The sequence below is a fragment of the Hyla sarda genome, chromosome 5, assembly GCF_029499605.1.
Source record: "Hyla sarda isolate aHylSar1 chromosome 5, aHylSar1.hap1, whole genome shotgun sequence".
Taxonomy (NCBI): domain Eukaryota; kingdom Metazoa; phylum Chordata; class Amphibia; order Anura; family Hylidae; genus Hyla; species Hyla sarda.
Window position 1 is genome coordinate 344,368,469 of NC_079193.1, and position 20,191 is coordinate 344,388,659.

General features: G+C 42.4%; 1 protein-coding gene across 2 annotated transcripts in view; it reads left to right on the top strand.

The window, feature by feature from the left end:
- The window catches only part of EMC2 (ER membrane protein complex subunit 2), a 96,560-nt gene that overhangs the window by 27,007 nt on the left and 49,362 nt on the right, over positions 1-20,191 (top strand). For both annotated transcript variants that reach the window (XM_056522591.1, XM_056522592.1), the window contains exons 4-5: positions 13,691-13,755; positions 18,542-18,627. In XM_056522591.1, coding sequence (XP_056378566.1) covers positions 13,691-13,755; positions 18,542-18,627 — 151 coding nt within the window. The remainder of the gene's footprint in view (positions 1-13,690; positions 13,756-18,541; positions 18,628-20,191) is intronic.

Genomic DNA, 20,191 nt, shown 5'->3' on the forward strand with positions numbered 1-20,191 from the left:
ACCTATTTTCTTCCTGGGAATGTATTCCTATATAATTTAGCAACAGACAACAATACCAAAAACCAATTATGTAACCTACAGTTGTCACCCAAAAACATATTAATCCAATTATTATAATCCAAAATAAACTTTATTATAACCAAAAAAATGGATATACACAATAGAAAAATCACATTACCAAAAGACCGTACAGGAAAAAAACCCTATCCCATAAAAACATGTATCTCAATACAGCACAAGTTCCCCAGCCACAATAATATCAAATAATGGCAATATGCATTTACACCTTATTAAAGGGGTACTCAGCTTTCTGCTGACATCTCTGTCCATTTTAGGAACTGTCCAGAGCAGCATATGTTTGCTATGGGGATTTTCTCCTGCTCTGGACAGTTCCTAAAACGGAAAGCAGATGTCAGCAGGTAGCACTGTGGTCATGACAGAAGAGAAATCCAAAAAGAAAAGCATTTCTAGTAGTATACAGCCCCTAATATGTACTGGAAGGATTAAGATTTTTTTTTTAATAGAAGTCATTTACAAATCTATTTAACTTTCTGGCACAAGTTGATTTAATAGAAAATGTTTTCCAGTGGAGTACCCCTTTAAACCCCCATTAGAGTCAGTAGAGAAAATGATTGAAACATATGCCAGTACAATAGCCGTGTTCAATAGTGCTCATTACCTACTCCAGGCATATTGCCAGTGGCCATATGGGGACACCGTGCACCCTCAATCATGGGAAAAGTTGTCTGTAAGTAGAGCCTTTTCGGAGGGGAGGATGAATTAAAGATGGCAGGCAACCCATACATGCCACATCAACTTAACTAGGTATTCACAAGGCATACACAAGAACCCCATCATTATTTTCTAAGGGTAAAACACATAAGCTCCTGGTCACATGTAAGCAAAACGCTGCAGCCAATCGCCTTACAAGTTTGCCGGCAAACCTGTGCTTCGATTGGCTGTCGCATTTCGTCCACATGCGACCAACAGCTTGTGTGCTTTCACCCTAACAATTGCCTATGCTGCACTATATAAGAAAAGATTGCCAGGGTGTTTCTTTAAAGTGTTACTGTTACTTTTGGCATGCCTGTGCATCATGTCAAATAACAGTAATCCTTAAAGGTACATCGCCTTTAAAAGGGGTATTCCCATCTAATCAATTTGCTTTTTCGCCTGCCAGAAGTGGTCGGAAAAGCCGAAAGCAGTTTACTTAAATCACATTGACTTTAAAGGGGTATTCCAGGGAGAAAAAAAAAAATCTTAAATCAACTGGCTCCAGAAAGTATAACAGATTTGTAATTTATTTCTATTAAAAAAATCTTAATCCTTCCAATAATTATCAGCTGCGGAAGTTGAGTTGTTGTTTTCAGTCTGGCAACAGTGCTCTCTGCTGACATCTCTGCTTGTCTCAGGAACTGCACAGAGTAGAAGAGGTTTGCTATGGGGATTTGCTTCTAAACTGGGCGGTTCCCGAGACAGGTGTCATTAGAGAGCACTTAGACAGAAAAGAACAACTCAATTTCAGCAGCTCATAAGTACTGAAAGGATTGAGATTTTTTAATAGAAGTAATTTACAAATCTGTTTAACTTTCTGGAGCCAGTTGATAAAAAAAAAAAGTTTTTCTCCTGGATGACCCCTTTAATAGGAGTTGCGCAAATGGCCTAGCCAAGAGTTACTTAAACATTAGTAAGGGGCATATTTTTATTTTGTGGCATCTTATTATAACCAACCCCATTTATCAACATGAAAAAAGTGCTTTCCGTATCTATTCAAACCAGTGTTCCCCAACCAGAGTGCCTACAGCTGTTGCAAAACTACAGCTCCCAGCATGCCCGGACAGCCAAAGGCTGTCCGGGCATGCTGGGAGTTGTAGTTTTGCAACAGCTGAAGGCACTCTGGTTGGGAAATACTGATTTAAACCATGACACATGAACAGGATTAATGTAGCATGGATCCCTGACGTTGTAAATTCACGTATTATTGACATGTTAGCAAGATGTCCCATACACACAGTAAATATCGGACCCCATGTGAATTAGGATTTGTTTGCTGGGAAAGATGCAGAAAGACATGGAGCTTATACTGGGTGGCGGCAGTCACCACTCTGTCGGTCATGTAATCCAGCTCTCGCAGCACTTGTTAACGGGGTACTCCCCTGGGAAAAAATAAAAATTAAATCAACTGGTGCCAGAAAGTTACAAAGATTTGTAAATTACTTCTATTAAAAAATCTTAATCCTTCCTGTACTTATCAGCTGCTGTATTCTCCACAGGAAGTTCTTTTTGTTTTGAATTTCCTTTCTGTCGGACCACAGTGCTCTCTGCTGACACCTCTGTCCATTTTAGGAACTGTCCAGGGCAGGATAGGTTTGCTATGGGGATTTACTCCTACTCTGGACAGTTCCTAAAATGGACAGAGGTGTCAGCAGAGAGCACTGTGGTCAGACAGAAAGGAAATTCAAAACGAAAAGAACTTCCTGTGGAGCATACATCAGCTGATAGCTACAGGAAGGATTAAGATTTTTTAATAGAAGTAATTTACAAATCTGTTAAAGTTTCTGGCACCAGTTCATTTAAAAAAAAAAAAAAAAAAAAAATTTTTCCAAGGGAGTACCCCTTTAAGTATTCCACCTCTCGCCCGGGTGCCCCTTCCTTGGTCTCGACAGGATTGCGTTCTGCCGATAATTAGGTCTCCTGTGAGTCGGGAGCTTTCCAAGAATAACATATTCCAGGAAATGGTCACCTAGCATATAGGAAACCTGACCCCCTCTGGCACGACTCTATTATTTGGTACCTTTAAACAATATTAAACAGAGTTCCAATAGTAAAAGCTCATTTATCTTCCGAAGCTGTGAACTTTGGCAGAACAAGGGCTTTTTTTTTTTTTTCTTTATTTCTTAAGCAAAACCAAAGACGAAAAAATAAAACAAAAAAGTTGCTTTGCTGTTTAGTTTGGGACTCAGCTGAAAATGTTGATTTCTCTGTCGGAGAGCGGTAACGGAATACAGGGGTCTTCAGGTCTGGGGTTTCAGCTCAGGTGGGTGGGTCACGTATAGTTGCGGTTCAGCCATCGCCTGTGTTTCCAGACGCACCGTCCAACCTTCTCTAACCCGTCACAATCAGGTAATCAGACTTACTGCTTATAGGTTATTAAAAGAAACATTGGCAGATGTTACTGGGTTTATAGCAATCCAAAAGGCTACTATAAAAATCCATATACTGCAGAATAAACGGAGGAGGAATCGGACTTGTTTGTTACTAGAAATGTGAAGCGATATAGACTGCAGGATATATATATATATATATATATATATATATATATATATATACCGTATTTTTCGCCGTATAAGACGCACTTTTTATTGCCCAAACTGGGGGGAAAAAGTTGGTGCAACTTATACGGCGAATACACCCCTATCGCGGCGGTCCCTGCGGCCATCAACGGCCGGGACCCGTGGCTAATACAGGACATCACCGATCGCGGTGATGCCCTGTATTAACCCTTCAGACGCAGCGATCAAAGCTGACCGCCGCGTCTGAAAGGAAAGTGACACTAACCCGGCTGTTCAGTCGGGCTGTTCGGGGCCGAACAGTCCGACTAAATAGCCGGGTTAGTGCTTACAGGACACCGGGAGGGACCTTACCTGCCTCCTCGGTGTCTTCTCCGTTCAGGGATCCCCTGTATGGCCGGCGCTCTCCTTCCTCGTCATCACGTCGTCGCGTACGTGCGTCGGCGTGCGTAACGACGTGATGGCGGCGATGGAGAGCAAGGATACCCGGCCGGCAGCAGAGACGTTCCGGAGCGACGGGGACATGGCGACTGCGATGGAGCGACATCCAGGGCAGCGGTGACGGGTCCGGTGCGGCGGGGACACGTGAGTATTACCTCCTATGCAGTGGTCTTCAATCTGCGGACCTCCAGATGTTGCAAAACTACAACTCCCAGCATGCCCGGACAGCCGTTGGCTGTCCCGGCATGCTGGGAGTTGTAGTTTTGCAACATCTGGAGGTCCGCAGGTTGAAGACCACTATAAGGTTCAAAATCTTAATTTTTTTTGATTTTGCACCTAATAAATTGGGTGCGTCTTATACGCCGGTGCGTCCTATAGGGCAAAAAATACGGTGTATATATATATATATATATATATATATATATAAATATATATATATATAATATATACACACATATAGAGGGATATATGCTTTCAACTCTTCTAAATCTGACAGATTAATACACTTTATAGTTATATTTATTTTTTATTCTTTATTTTTCATGTTTTTAATTCAAACTAAACTATCCCTACACAGAGGGAATAACAACTTTTAAGTCGAACATCAAGCCGCCAAATAAAATCACAGTCAAGCAGGGACAACCTGCATGAAGATATGTGATTCAAATTCACCAAATAAACTTAAAGGGGTACTTAAGGATTTATTTCATTAGACCGTGCTACAGGGGTTGTAAAGTTAGTGTAGTTCATAATATAGTGTCTATCTATGTTTGGCTGGTCTCACAATTTTTATGTGATCTTTGCACCGGATGTTCACTTTTAGTATCATAGAAAATGAGTTGTCTCGGTCCTTTCTAGGTTGCAGGTTGTATCACTAGTCTGGTGCTGAAAGGGAGCGTGTCTGTGCTTTAATGGGTGGAGTGACAGCTGGGTGGAAGGGAGATCATTCTCCACAAGGCTGCAGGGAATTGTAGTTTCTAGCCCAGCATGCATGTAAGGGTGCCTAGCTGTGCTGCAATGGGTGGGTTGGCTGATGTGTGGGAGATAATTCTGCTCTGGCCTAGAAACAAAGGATCCTGGGGATTATAGTTAGGGGAAGGCACAGAAACAGTAAATAGCCAGATCCCACAAGCAAGCCAGCAGTGTGATGGGGGACACAGAAGGAAAACAGAGGTTTTCACTTAATTGTGCCCAATTTGTACATTATGATTTAGGGGTGTACTCACTTTTGTAGCCAAGGTTTATACATTACTGGCTGTGTGTTAAGTTACTTTGAGGTGATACAACAATATTATGCACTGTTATACAGGCTGTGCACTGGGAGATAATGTATATAATGTGAGGGGTGGAGTCACTTATGGGAGATAATGTATATAATGTGAGGGGTGGAGTCACTTATGGGAGATACTGTATATAATGTGAGGGGTGGAGTCACTTATGGGAGATACTGTATATAATGTGAGGGGTGGAGTCACTTATGGGATATACTGTATATATATAATGTGAGGGGTGGAGTCACTTATGGGAGATACTGTATATAATGTGAGGGGTGGAGTCATTTATGGGAGATACTGTATATATAATGTGAGGGGTGGAGTCACTTATGGGAGATACTGTATATATAATGTGAGGGGTGGAGTCACTTATGTGAGATACTGTATATATAATGTGAGGGGTGGAGTCACTTATGGGAGATACTGTATATATAATGTGAGGGGTGGACTCACTTATGGGATATACTGTATATAATGTGAGGGGTGGACTCACTTATGGGAGATACTGTATATAATGTGAGGGGTGGACTCACTTATGGGAGATACTGTATATATAATGTGAGGGGTGGACTCACTTATGGGAGATACTGTATATAATGTGAGGGGTGGAGTCACTTATGGGATATACTGTATATATAATGTGAGGGGTGGACTCACTTATGGGAGATACTGTATATATAATGTGAGGGGTGGACTCACTTATGGGAGATACTGTATATAATGTGAGGGGTGGAGTCACTTATGGGAGATACTGTATATATAATGTGAGGGGTGGACTCACTTATGGGAGATACTGTATATATAATGTGAGGGGTGGACTCACTTATGGGAGATACTGTATATATAATGTGAGGGGTGGACTCACTTATGGGAGATACTGTATATATAATGTGAGGGGTGGAGTCACTTATGGGAGATACTGTATATATAATGTGAGAGGTGGACTCACTTATGGGAGATACTGTATATATAATGTGAGGGGTGGACTCACTTATGGGAGATACTGTATATATAATGTGAGGGGTGGACTCACTTATGGGAGATACTGTATATAATGTGAGGGGTGGAGTCACTTATGGGATATACTGTATATATAATGTGAGGGGTGGACTCACCTATGGGAGATACTGTATATAATGTGAGGTTTGGACTCACTTATGGGAGATACTGTATATATAATGTGAGGGGTGGAGTCACTTATGGGATATACTGTATATATAATGTGAGGGGTGGAGTCACTTATGGGATATACTGTATATATAATGTGAGGGGTGGAGTCACTTATGGGATATACTGTATATAATGTGAGGGGTGGAGTCACTTATGGGATATACTGTATATTTAATGTGAGGGGTGGAGTCACTTATGGGATATACTGTATATTTAATGTGAGGGGTGGAGTCACTTATGGGAGATACTGTATATATAATGTGAGGGGTGGACTCACTTATGGGAGATACTGTATATAATGTGAGGGGTGGAGTCACTTGTGGAATATACTGTATATATAATGAGAGGGGTGGAGTCACTTATGGGATATACTGTATATATAATGTGAGGGGTGTAGTCACTTGTGGAATATACTGTATATATAATGAGAGGGGTGGAGTCACTTATGGGATATACTGTATATATAATGTGAGGGGTGGAGTCACTTATGGGATATACTGTATATAATGTGAGGGGTGGAGTCACTTGTGGAATATACTGTATATATAATGAGAGGGGTGGAGTCACTTGTGGGATATACTGTATATAATGTGAGGGGTGGAGTCACTTGTGGGATATACTGTATATATAATGTGAGGGGTGGAGTCACTTATGGGATATACTGTATATAATGTGAGGGGTGGACTCACTTGTGGGATATACTGTATATATAATGTGAGGGGTGGAGTCACTTATGGGATATACTGTATATAATGTGAGGGGTGGACTCACTTGTGGGATATACTGTATATAATGTGAGGGGTGGAGTCACTTATGGGATATACTGTATATATAATGTGAGGGGTGGAGTCACTTATGGGATATACTGTATATAATGTGAGGGGTGGAGTCACTTATGGGATATACTGTATATATAATGTGAGGGGTGGAGTCACTTATGGGAGATGCTGTATATATAATGTGAGGGGTGGACTCACTTATGGGAGATACTGTATATATAATGTGAGGAGTGGAGTCACTTATGGGATATACTGTATATATAATGTGAGGGGTGGAGTCACTTAAGGGATATACTGTATATAATGTGAGGGGTGGAGTCACTTATGGGATATACTGTATATATAATGTGAGGGGTGGAGTCACTTATGGGAGATGCTGTATATATAATGTGAGGGGTGGACTCACTTATGGGAGATACTGTATATATAATGTGAGGGGTGGACTCACTTATGGGATATACTGTATATATAATGTGAGGGGTGGAGTCACTTATGGGATATACTGTATATATAATGTGAGGGGTGGACTCACTTATGGGAGATACTGTATATATAATGTGAGGGGTGGAGTCACTTATGGGAGATACTGTATATAATGAGAGGGGTGGAGTCACTTATGGTATATACTGTATATATAATGTGAGGAGTGGAGTCACTTATGGGATATACTGTATATATAATGTGAGGGGTGGAGTCACTTAAGGGATATACTGTATATAATGTGAGGGGTGGAGTCACTTATGGGATATACTGTATATATAATGTGAGGGGTGGAGTCACTTATGGGAGATGCTGTATATATAATGTGAGGGGTGGACTCACTTATGGGAGATACTGTATATATAATGTGAGGGGTGGAGTCACTTATGGTATATACTGTATATATAATGTGAGGGGTGGAGTCACTTATGGGATATACTGTATATATAATGTGAGGGGTGGACTCACTTATGGGAGATACTGTATATATAATGTGAGGGGTGGAGTCACTTATGGGAGATACTGTATATAATGAGAGGGGTGGAGTCACTTATGGTATATACTGTATATATAATGTGAGGGGTGGAGTCACTTATGGGATATACTGTATATAATGTGAGGGGTGGACTCACTTGTGGAATATACTGTATATATAATGTGAGGGGTGGAGTCACTTATGGGAGATACTGTATATAATGTGAGGGGTGGAGTCACTTGTGGGATATACTGTATATAATGTGAGGGGTGGAGTCACTTGTGGGATATACTGTATATAATGTGAGGGGTGGACTCTCTTAGTCTGTATGTGTAGCCTCCATCTTCCGAGGAGACTTGATGGGTGTCTGAGCTCCACATCTGACTCTCACACTACAGGTTGGGGACCCCCTGCTGTATATATGAAGCTTTTATTCTGCTCTTTTTCTCAATGTAACCTACACCAGACACCATCAGAGCTGTCACTTAAGTTTGTCCATTGCCGTTTACATAACTTCTCTCTCCCCGTGAATGAGGGCGTCTACATGTGCTCCTCGTCGTTGCTGTAGACCTCAATCCTTAATAAACCTCCTCTTTCATGTTAAGACATTGAAGCCCTCCGCGTCTCTCTGAAGGCAGCATGAAGCAGCGTTGTTGTTTTCCCCTAACATTGTAGTCATTCCTGAATATATACATAGATGTGCAGGACAGATAAGGACCCTCTCGCATACTTTCCTAACTTACGCTAACACTGTAGATCTTACTTGATCTTGGGCTCGATTTTCATTTGCCGAAGCCTCGTTGTTTCTTTGTGACTTTCCAGCATTGATTGTTCCCTTCTTTTTCCTTTCACAGTTAGTTTTAGTTTTTCATGTCGCTGATCTTATTCACAATATACTTGTTGTTGTTATGTTTTCAAAGCATCTGTTTTGGCTCCCGTGTCCTGTAGTTAACATTCTCAATTCTGACCCCAAAATACATGGAAGGAAAGACACAGGCCAAGTAATTGTAATGGATAAATCACATGTGGCTGGAGCCTGTGCAGTTTTTTCTTTTAAGGCTGCATTCACACGGCCGTCTGTCCCCCTTTTTTTTATCCCCGTTTCGGTTCCGTTTTTGCAGGCTGGAAACGGATTAAGAACGGTTTAAAAAAAAAATCCCATTCATGTCAATGGGATTTTTTTTTACAATCTGTTTACATCCCTTTGTACCCGTCTGCACTCATTTCCGTTTTTTTTACCACAAAAAAACGGCACATGCAGTATTTTTTCTTCCGTCAAAAAAAAAAAAAACGGAAGAAAACAACGGATACAGTAAATTCAACATTGAAGTTTTTGGAAAACGAATGAGCCTTTAAAGGGGTATTCCAGGAAAAAACTTTTTTATATATATCAACTGGTTCCAGAAAGTTAAACAGATTTGTAAATTACTTCTATTAAAAAATCTTAATCCTTTCAGTACTTATGAGCTTCTGAAGTTAAGGTTGTTCTTTTCTGTCTAAGTGCTCTCTGATGTCACCTGTCTCGGGAAACGCCCAGTTTAGAAGCAAATTCCCATAGCAAACCTCTTCTAAACTGGGCGCCTCCCGAGACACGTGTCATCAGAGATTACTTAGACAGAAAAAAACAACCTAAACGTCAGAAGCTCATAAGTACTTAAAGGATTAAGTTTTTTTAATAGAAGTCATTTACAAATCTGTTTAACTTTCTGGAGCCAGTTGATATATAAAAAAAAGTTTTTTCCTGGGAAACCCCTTTAATGTCATCTATTTGCATCAGTTTTTTCAATCCGTTTTTTGATCCGTTTTTACTTCTGAGAATGCTCAGAACAAAAAAAAAATGTATTTTTTGGTTTATTAACTGAACAATAACGGATCCAAACAGATACAAATGGATAGCACCCGTTTGCATCCGTTATTGTCCGTTTTATTTATAAAAATAAATTTTTTAAAAATTTTTGACAGGAGAAGAACAGGACGGGTCTAGACGGCCGTGTGAACGCAGCCTAAGACCTCAGTTTTAAGATCACTATCGACTCTTTTTAAAGGGGTACTCCAGTGGAAAAGTTTTTTTTTTTTTTTTTAATCAACTGGTGCCAGAAAGTTAAACAGATTTGTAAATTACTTCTATTTAAAAAATCTTAATCCTTCCAGTAGTTATCAGCTGCTGAATACTGCAGAGGAAATTCTTTTCTTTTTGGAACACAGAGCTCTTTGCTGAATCACGAGCACTGTGCTCTCTCCTGACATCTCTGTCCATTTTAGGAACTGTCCAGAGTAGGAGAGAATCCCCATAGCAAACATATGCAGCTCTGGTCAGTTCCTAAAAGGGACAGAGATGTCAGAAGAGAGCACCGTGGTCATGATGTCAGCAGAGAGCACTGTGTTCCAAAAAGAAAATAATTTCCTCTGTAGCATACAGCTGCTAATAAGTACTGGAAGGATTAAGATTTTTTTAATAGAAGTAATTTACAAATCTGTTTAACTTTCTGGCACCAGTTGATTTAAAAAAAAAAAGTTTTCCACCGGAGTACCCCTTTAAGATTTTAGTTGTTTTATCTTTTCACTGATGGGTTATTAGTTTGTTTTTGTATTATTTATGTTATTGCACCATTGAAAAATGAAAGCAAACCTGTAAAAATAAGGACATTAAAAAAAAATTTTAAAAAATTGTCGATCAGGGTCTTTTCGGCTACACCCTCTCTTTTCCCATGCTGAGTTTATGAGACCTGGACGGCCCCATAGACTTGCTTTACAAGACTGCCCCGATCACATGACACAGAGCCGCGAGAGATCGCGCTATGCGCAAACTTCTCCTGGCTCGTTCTCGTGTTCGCTTGGCGGCTTATCTCTCAGAACCCGACCAATGGAAACTTGACGTATCAAAACATTTTTCTAAATGAATGTTACTATTCAACAATCAATGCTGTTTAAATTAATGAAATGTGCTAATTAAATGATTACTTACATAGAATGGCACCACCTGTTGTTTTAAGTGTTTAACACAGTGTCTCCCAACCAGTGTGCCTCCAGCTGTTGCAAAACTACAACTCACAGCATGCCCGGACAGCCAAAGGCTGGTGGACACACATGCTCAACTACTCTCCCCATTGACTCCTCCCTATTTCTGTAGCCTACATAGTGATCCTCTGTTAACAGATCAGCGGCTTATACAAATTACCTCTTCTCTGCTTGTCAGAGAAGGACCAGAGAGTTGTTCTGCAATATACAGCAAATCTGAGAAGGCTGCTTCTAAGTAGAGATGAGCGAACTTACAGTAAATTCGATTCGTCACGAACTTCTCGGCTCAGCAGTTGATGACTTTTCCTGCATAAATTAGTTCAGCTTTCAGGTTCTCCAGTGGGCTGGAAAAGGTGGATACAGTCCTAGGAGACTCTTTCCTAGGACTGTATCCACCTTTTCCGGCCCACTGGAGCACCTGAAGGCTGAACTAATTTACGCAGGATAAGGCATCAACTGCCGAGCCGAGAAGTTTGTGACGAATTGAATTTACTGTAAGTTCGCTCATCTCTACTTCTAAGGGTTGATTTGGGATCTTACTGGGGACTGTACTTATGACTTTCTGGGTGGGGCTTTCTGGAGAAGGAAAACTTAAAGGTTTCCGCCACTGGTTAAATGGAGCAGAAAATAACCCTGAGTGAATGGCGCTGCAGACTCACTAGTAGGAAATGCACATAGACCGGATAGGTGCAATATGTCCTCAGTAGGAACATCTATTGAAGTGCATGACAAATAAAAATAAAAAAGGTTGCGATGACGCGTTTCGGGAGGAAACCTCCCTTCCTCAACTGGAAAACATTTTTTTTAAATCAACTGGTGCCAGAAAGGTAAACAGATTTGTAAATTATTTCTACAAAAAAATCTTAATCCTTCCAGTACTTATCAGCTGCTGTTATAATCCACAGGAAGTTCTTTTCTTTTTGAATTTCCTTTCTGCCTGACCACAGTGCTCTCTGCTGACACCTCTGTCCATGTCAGGAACTGTCCAGAGCAGGAGAGGTTTTCTATGGGGATTTGCTCCTGCTCTGGACATTTCCTAAAATGGACAGAGGTGTCAGCAGAGAGCACTGTGGTCAGACAGGATTAAAGGGGTTATCCAGCATAAGGTGATTTTAGTATGTACCCGGCAGGCAGTAATGGACATGCTTAGGAAGGATCTGCGCTTGTCTTGGGGCTAAATGGTTATGATGTGAGATTACCAGAACACTGTGGCTAGCTTTTTGTGAACTTGTATTTCCTTATTGAGTTTTCATTTTCGCCTACAAATCCCATAATTCCATTTTCCTCCCTCCCACACATCAGCCACCCCACCCAATGAAACATGAGTGGCATCCATTCAAAAGACCTGTGGTTTTCAATCAGGGTGCCTACAGCTGTTGCGTTAGTTGCAGATTGATCTCTCTCCCACCAAGCGATCGCTCCACCCATTGAAGCAGACAGGCTCCCTGTCATCAGCTGACTAGTGAGTCACGTCCCGGCCGCATTGCAAGCTGGGAAAAATCTGAGACAACAGTCATTTTGTATGCTGGTAAAAATAAATATTGGGGTGAAAATCACATAAGAATTGTGAGAAAACGTCACATACAGCTACAGTCACTATATTATGAACTACACTAACTTTACAGCACCTGAAGCATAGTCAAATAAAAACAATTCCTTGACTACCCCTTTAAGGCTGGTTTCACATCACGTTTTTGCAATACAGTTCCCGTATCAGGTTTTTGATGAAAAATGGATTCCTCAAAACCGGACTAAACTTTATCAAAACGTGTGTACAAATTTGAACCCATATACGGTTTTAAAAAATGATGTCCAGTTGCATCAGTTTTTAAGAAAAAAAAATGTGTACGTTTTTAACTTAACTTTAACTTCACTTCTTTATGAATAAAGTTTCACTTTTTTGGTTGAAATTCCAAGAATAAAAACTTTCAGTGCCAAAAACTGTATGGTCCAAACCAGATGGAACCATACGCACATACGGTTCTGTACGGTTCCCATTGACTCCCTTGTTAAAAAAAAAAAAAAAAGTATTTTTTTACCTGGACCAAAAACCATGGTAGGCTACGGTTTTGGGTACGGGAAAAAAACGGACAAAACCTTACAATATGCTAAACGGACACAACCGGATGCATCTTTTGGCATATCATTTTTAATGGAGAGTCAATGCATACGGTTTTTAATACGGTTCCGTACGATTTTCACATTGAAAACGTGTACGAGAACTATATTGCAAAAAGGTGGCGTGTACCCAGCCTAAGATTTTTTTATAGAAATAATTTACAAATCTGTTTAACTTTCTGGCACCAATTGATTTAAAAAAAAAAAAAAATGTTTTCCAGTGGAGTACCCCTTTAAAGGGACCTATACTTACAGCTGGAAAAGGGGGTGGAGGCTGACTAAGGAATATACAATGGACTTTATTTACAGCTGCCAGAGCGGGGAGGAGGCTGACTAGTGAATGTACTGGGGACTATGTTTACAAATGCCAGAGGGGGAAGGAGACTGAGTGTTGTAGGCAGAAAGCAGAGAGATTGGTCAAGTAACACTGCCCAGCAGCCTGCCCATGATAGCAAAGATTAGTGGTGCTGATAGGGACACAGAGAAAACAAAAAGGTATAAATAGTATATTTTGGGGGTGAAAACTGTGCAAAGTACTTTTAAAATAGTATCTGTTGTATTGGGGGGGGGGGGGGGGGCAGTTATAAATCTGTTTGCAGCCGAGTTTTATTACTGACTGTCTTTATTTCTTTCTTCTCTGGACAGTATGGATAGTACATGAACAGGTGTTTGTTGCTGCCTTGGATTGTGGTCGTGATGACATAGCAATGGTAGGTACTATATATATATATATATATATATATAGATATGTCTACCTGATAACACCTCCATGACACAGTATTGTACTGATTGTCTGTTATGAGGTGGTATTCTGCTCTTGTAATGTTTATAACTCGACGTATTACTAGGATAGGCCATAGCATTCTGATCATTAGGAGCCCAACCTCTAGGACCCCGGCTATGGGTCATTTTATATATATTATGTGGGTGTTTGTGTATGTAACATGTTGTGTTTCTATACTGGGAAATGGAGATTATGGAGATAAATGTGGCAATTACGATATTCAATAGTTGTATAATTATCAAGTGGTCAAATCCCCCAATTTCATGTCCAATCTCCCGCATTTCATTGCTATCCCTCAGTTTCACATACCCCCCCCACATTTCACTCCCCTCCCCCCATTTCACATCTCTTCCATTTAATTTTCACACCCCCATGTCACATCTCCCCCATTTTACATCTATACCACCCATGTCACCTTCCCCCCACCCCATGTCACATCTCCCCCATTTCACATCTATACCACCCATGTCACCTTCCCCCCACCCCATGTCACATCTCCCCCATTTTACGTCTATACCACCCATATCACCTTCCCCCCCACCCCATGTCACATCTCCCCCATTTCACGTCTATACCACCCATGTCACCTCCCCCCCACCCCATGTCACATCTCCCCCATTTCACATCTATACCACCCATATCACCTTCCCCCCCCCACCCCATGTCACATCTCCCCCATTTCACGTCTATACCACTCATGTCCCCTTCCCCCCACCCCATGTCACATCTCCCCCATTTCACATCTATACCACCCATGTCACCCCCCCCCCACTCCATGTCTCATCTGCCCCATTTCACGTCTATACCATCCATGTCACCCCCCCCCCACTCCATGTTTCATCTCCCCAATTTCAAGTCTATACGACCCATGTCACCGCCTCCCCCCACTCCATGTCTCATCTCCCCAATTTCACGTTTATATGACCCATGTCACCCCCCCACTCCATGTCTCATCTGCCCCATTTCACGTCTGTACCACCCATTTCAATCCCCCCCCCCCCCAAGTCACATCTCCCCCACTAAAGTTGTTCCGGGGCACAGGGGAAACAAATAAAAACCTGATCTCATTCTCCTCCATGCAGTCCAGTGGCTTATGGAACTTAAAGGACCTTCTTGCTCATCCAATCACTGGCCTGACACATGACACCACTGCGGCCACTGATTGGCTGATCTGGAAAGGTCCTGGAACCAGCTGCTTGTCTGAAGCATGGAGAAGATACCGGGACCACACAGAGGAGAACGGGGTCTGTGGCCGGCCTACGGATACCAAGGGTAGGTAAGCATTAGGTTTTGTATGTTTCCCCCCGTGTCCCTGTTATTTAGTATAGTCTTTTCCAATCAGGATGCCTCCAACTGTTGAAAAACTACAACTCCCAGCATGCCCGGACAGCCTTTGGCTCTCCGGGCATGCTGGGAGTTGTAGTTTTACAACAGCTGGAGGCACCCTTCTTGGGACATACTGACATAGCATTTAATAATAGCAAATTTCCCTAGGAGGGGCCATAGCAATACAATTGTTAAAATTGTTGACACTTTCTGTATCGCTCCTTTCCGTCTCTAAACTCTCGCCAGCTCCACCATATTTTTATGGTTTTCGGCGCGCTCGGCGTATAATCCTTTGAAATGAAGCTGCGGTGTAGGTTTTCTCGCCGTGTATCGGTCTCAGAGTAAAACATGGCAGCACATATTCTCAGACGTGTTCTTCGCCCCTTCGGCATGTGCCGCACGGTGTTTAAGTTTGTGCGGTTATGTCATGCATATTTATCATATTTTTTCATCGTCTTACGCTAAGTTTTTCTGTTCTCCGGCCAAGACTGTCCCAGATTTGTTTTAGTTAAAAACTATCCGAGCGTTGCCAAGTTGTTGCAAATCAAGAACATTTTCAGCCATCTCAAGTGTCAACAGGAACGCGGGAGCCCGGTATTAAAGGGGCAGGACGCAAAAAATACCACCAGAGGTCTGAGACAATAAAAAGAACCAAACACTGACAGTCTGGCACACTTTAGAGAGAAAAATGCCTACTGCAGGAATCTCTCCCCATAACAGTGCCTACTGCAGGAATCTCTCCCCATAACAGTGCCTACTGCAGGAATCTATCCCCATAACAGTGCCTACTGCAGGAATCTATCCCCATAACAGTGCCTACTGCAGGAATCTATCCCCATAACAGTGCATACTGCAGGAATCTCTCCCCATAACAGTGCCTACTGCAGGAATCTCTCCCCATAACAGTGCCTACTGCAGGAATCTCTCCCCATAACAGTGCCTACTGCAGGAATCTATCCCCATAACAGTGCTTACTGCAGGAATCTATCCCCATAACAGTGCCTACTGCAGGAATCTATCCCCATAACAGTGCCTACTGCATGAATCTCTCCCCATAACAGTGCCTACTGCAGGAATCTCTCCCCATAACAGTGCCTACTGCAGGAATCTATCCCCATAACAGTGCATACTGCAGGAATCTCTCCCCATAACAGTGCCTACTGCAGGAATCTCTCCCCATAACAGTGCCTACTGCAGGAATCTATCCCCATAACAGTGCCTACTGCAGGAATCTCTCCCCATAACAGTGCCTACTGCAGGAATCTATCCCCATAACAGTGCATACTGCAGGAATCTCTCCCCATAACAGTGCCTACTGCAGGAATCTCTCCCCATAACAGTGCCTACTGCAGGAATCTCTCCCATTACAGTGCCTACTACAGGAATCTATCTCCATAACAGTGCCTACTGCAGGAATCTCTCCCCATAACAGTGCCTACTGCAGGAATCTCTCCCCATAACAGTGCCTACTGCAGGAATCTATCCCCATAACAGCGCCTACTGCAGGAATCTATCCCCATAACAGTGCTTACTGCAGGAATCTATCCCCATAACAGTGCCTACTGCAGGAATCTATCCCCATAACAGTGCCTACTGCATGAATCTCTCCCCATAACAGTGCCTACTGCAGGAATCTCTCCCCATAACAGTGCCTACTGCAGGAGTCTCTCCCCATAACAGTGCCAACTGCAGGAATCTCTCCCCATAACAGTGCCTACTGCAGGAATCTCTCCCCATAACAGTGCCTACTGCAGGAATCTCTCCCCATAACAGTGCCTACTGCAGGAATCTCTCCCATTACAGTGCCTACTACAGGAATCTATCTCCATAACAGTGCCTACTGCAGGAATCTCTCCCCATAACAGTGCCTACTGCTGGAATCTCTCCCCATAACAGTGCCTACTGCAGGAATCTATCCCCATAACAGTGCCTACTGCAGGAATCTCTTCCCATAACAGTTCCTACTGCAGGAATCTCTCCCCATAACAGTGCCTACTGCAGGAATCTATCCACCTAGCAGTGCCTACTGCAGGAATCTCTCCCCATAACAGTGCCTACTGCAGGAATCTCTCCCCATAACAGTGCCTACTGCAGGAATCTCTCCCATTACAGTGCCTACTACAGGAATCTATCTCCATAACAGTGCCTACTGCAGGAATCTCTCCCCATAACAGTGCCTACTGCTGGAATCTCTCCCCATAACAGTGCCTACTGCAGGAATCTATCCCCATAACAGTGCCTACTGCAGGAATCTCTTCCCATAACAGTTCCTACTGCAGGAATCTCTCCCCATAACAGTGCCTACTGCAGGAATCTATCCACATAACAGTGCCTACTGCAGGAATCTATCCCCATAACAGTGCCTACTGCAGGAATCTCTCCCCATAACAGTGCCTACTGCAGGAATCTCTTCCCATAACAGTGCCTACTGCAGGAATCTCTTCCCATAACAGTGCCTACTGCAGGAATCTCTCCCCATAGCAGTGCCTACTACAGGAATCTCTCCCCATAACAGTGCCTACTGCAGGAATCTCTCCCCATAACAGTGCCTACTGCAGGATTCTCTCCCTATAACAGTGCCTACTACAGGAATCTCTCCCCATAACAGTGCCTACTGCAGGAATCTCTCCCCATAACAGTGCCTACTGCAGGAATCTCTCCCCATAACAGTGCCTACTGCAGGAATCTCTCCCCATAACAGTGCCTCCTGCAGAATTCCCTCCCCATAACAGTGCCTACTGCAGGAATCTCTCCCCATAATAGGGGCAGAGATCATAATCTCCCCAGTACCAGTGCCTACCTCAGAAATACCTCCCTAGTACCAGTGCCTACCACAGGAATACCTTCCAAGTACCTGTGCCTACCTCATTAATATCTCCCAGTACCAGTGTCTACCTCAGAAATACTTCTCCAGTACCAGTGCCTACCTCAGGACTACCTCCCCAGTACTAGTGCCTACCACAGGAATATCTCCATAGTACCAGTGCCTATAGTACCTAATCTCCCCCCATAACAGTGCCTGCTGCAGGAATCTCTTTCCAGAACATTACCTACAGCATCAACTTTATGCCATGTAACAGTGCCTTCCACAGGTATCCTCCCTCTCCAGTAACAATAGATGCCACATCATCTAAATCTTTGTGGAAAAAGATTCAGCAACCATGCCATAAAGAATCTACCTATGTAAAAGCTGGCCAATTGGAAATTAATTTAATTTTTAAAAACTATACCCGTCATTCCAGGTAAGACATCAAAGATCTGTCAATTTTGTAAAAAAAAATTTTTTATCACATTATTTTAAAATAGAGAGAGATTTTAAGGTTGATTTAGGAGAAGTCTGTTTCTAATGCTGACCATTGATCCGTGCTCCTTTCCTTGTTTTGAAGTCTTGTCTACAAGAACTACGAAGGCAGTTTCCTGGCAGCCACAGGGTTAGGAAACTCACTGGCATGAGATTCGAGGCCTTGGAAAGGTAAAATAATGGATACCATATACCCTGCACGTGTTGGGTCTTCTTTTTGTTTCTTTTTTTTGTGTTTTGTTGCTACTATATGTGTTTGGATTGTTTCCTGAAATGTATCCTCTGAATTTTGCAAGTACAGTACAGGAGTACATTTGGCAATGGTGAAACCCATGTTCCAGCTACCAATATTTACACTGTACTCTATAGGCAGATATATATACAGAAGGGTAACTCACCTTGTTCTGCAGGTATAAGCCTTTTTAGTCAATAGCCTCCAGACCACTGCCTGAAAAAAGGCGAAACAAGGAGAGTAACAGAGACCTGAACCTCATGATAAGACTTTGGTGGAATATCCTGGGGAAGAAAATACATATAGGCTGGCATTTATCATTGTAGGTGTAAGTGAAGCATTTATCATTGTAGGTGTAAGTGAAGCATTTATCATTGTAGGTGTAAGTGAAGCATTTATCATTGTAGGTGTAAGTGAAGCATTTATCATTGTAGGTGTAAGTGAAGCATTTATCATTGTAGGTGTAAATGAAGCATTTCTCTGCACCTTTTTTTGTGTGCTGTAATGTGTAGGAGCGCCACATTTATTAAATGGTCTCAGAGCATTTGATACATTTTGTGCTGATCACATTTTTAGAAATTTCACTCTTCACATACACCAAAAAGTTAAGCTAAGTCTGGGCTGGTGTAGTTTTAGAGACTTTTCAGTGGCTTTGCGCCTTTTTTGTGCCTTTTCACAAATAGGTGCAGTTGATAAAACCCTTCCATATCATGTGTATTGCCAAAATCTGTGGATTGCAACTCAAAATCAGCAGAAATGTGTAAACCAAAAGGCACAAAAAAGGTGCAAATAAACCCTGCTTGAAGCTTTTGTAGACACAAAAAACTGTCTAAAGAAAATGATAAATGTCAGCCATAATACGTTAAAGGTGTACTCCACCTCTAGACATCTTATCGCTCAGCCAAAGGATAAGGGGTAAGATGTCTAATTACGGGGGTCCCTCCAATGGGAACCCCCTCGATTTCCCTGCTGCACCCAGCGTTCATCATGACCACGCCCCGCTCGTGACATCACGGCCACGCCCCCTCAGTGCAAGTCTTCCATAGACGTCATGAGCGGGGCGCAACCGTGAGGTCACGAGCCTCCGGCGCTGCACCCGACGCTCTAGACAAACGGCGGGTGCAGCAGGGAGATCAGACATCTTATCCCCGATCAGACATCTTATCCCCTATCCTTTGGATAAGGGATAATATGTCTAGGAGTGGAGTACCCCTTTACGGGTCTATTCACTCATACAGTATGTTGCACATATTTGATGCTGCAGATTTCAAGCTGTGTTCACTCATTTAGTTCACATAAAAATAGCTGCATAAAATCTGCAGCTTTAAAACCTGTGCATCAAATATGCGCAGGATACAGTACGTGGGAATAGACCCTAAGGGTAGGGTCACACGTGCCGTATTTTCTGCAGTTGATTTTGCTACTCATTGACTTCAATGAGTAGGAAAATATTGGGGTTAGCCTGAGGCCCCCCGCGATCACCAGGACGAAAAGACCCAAGTA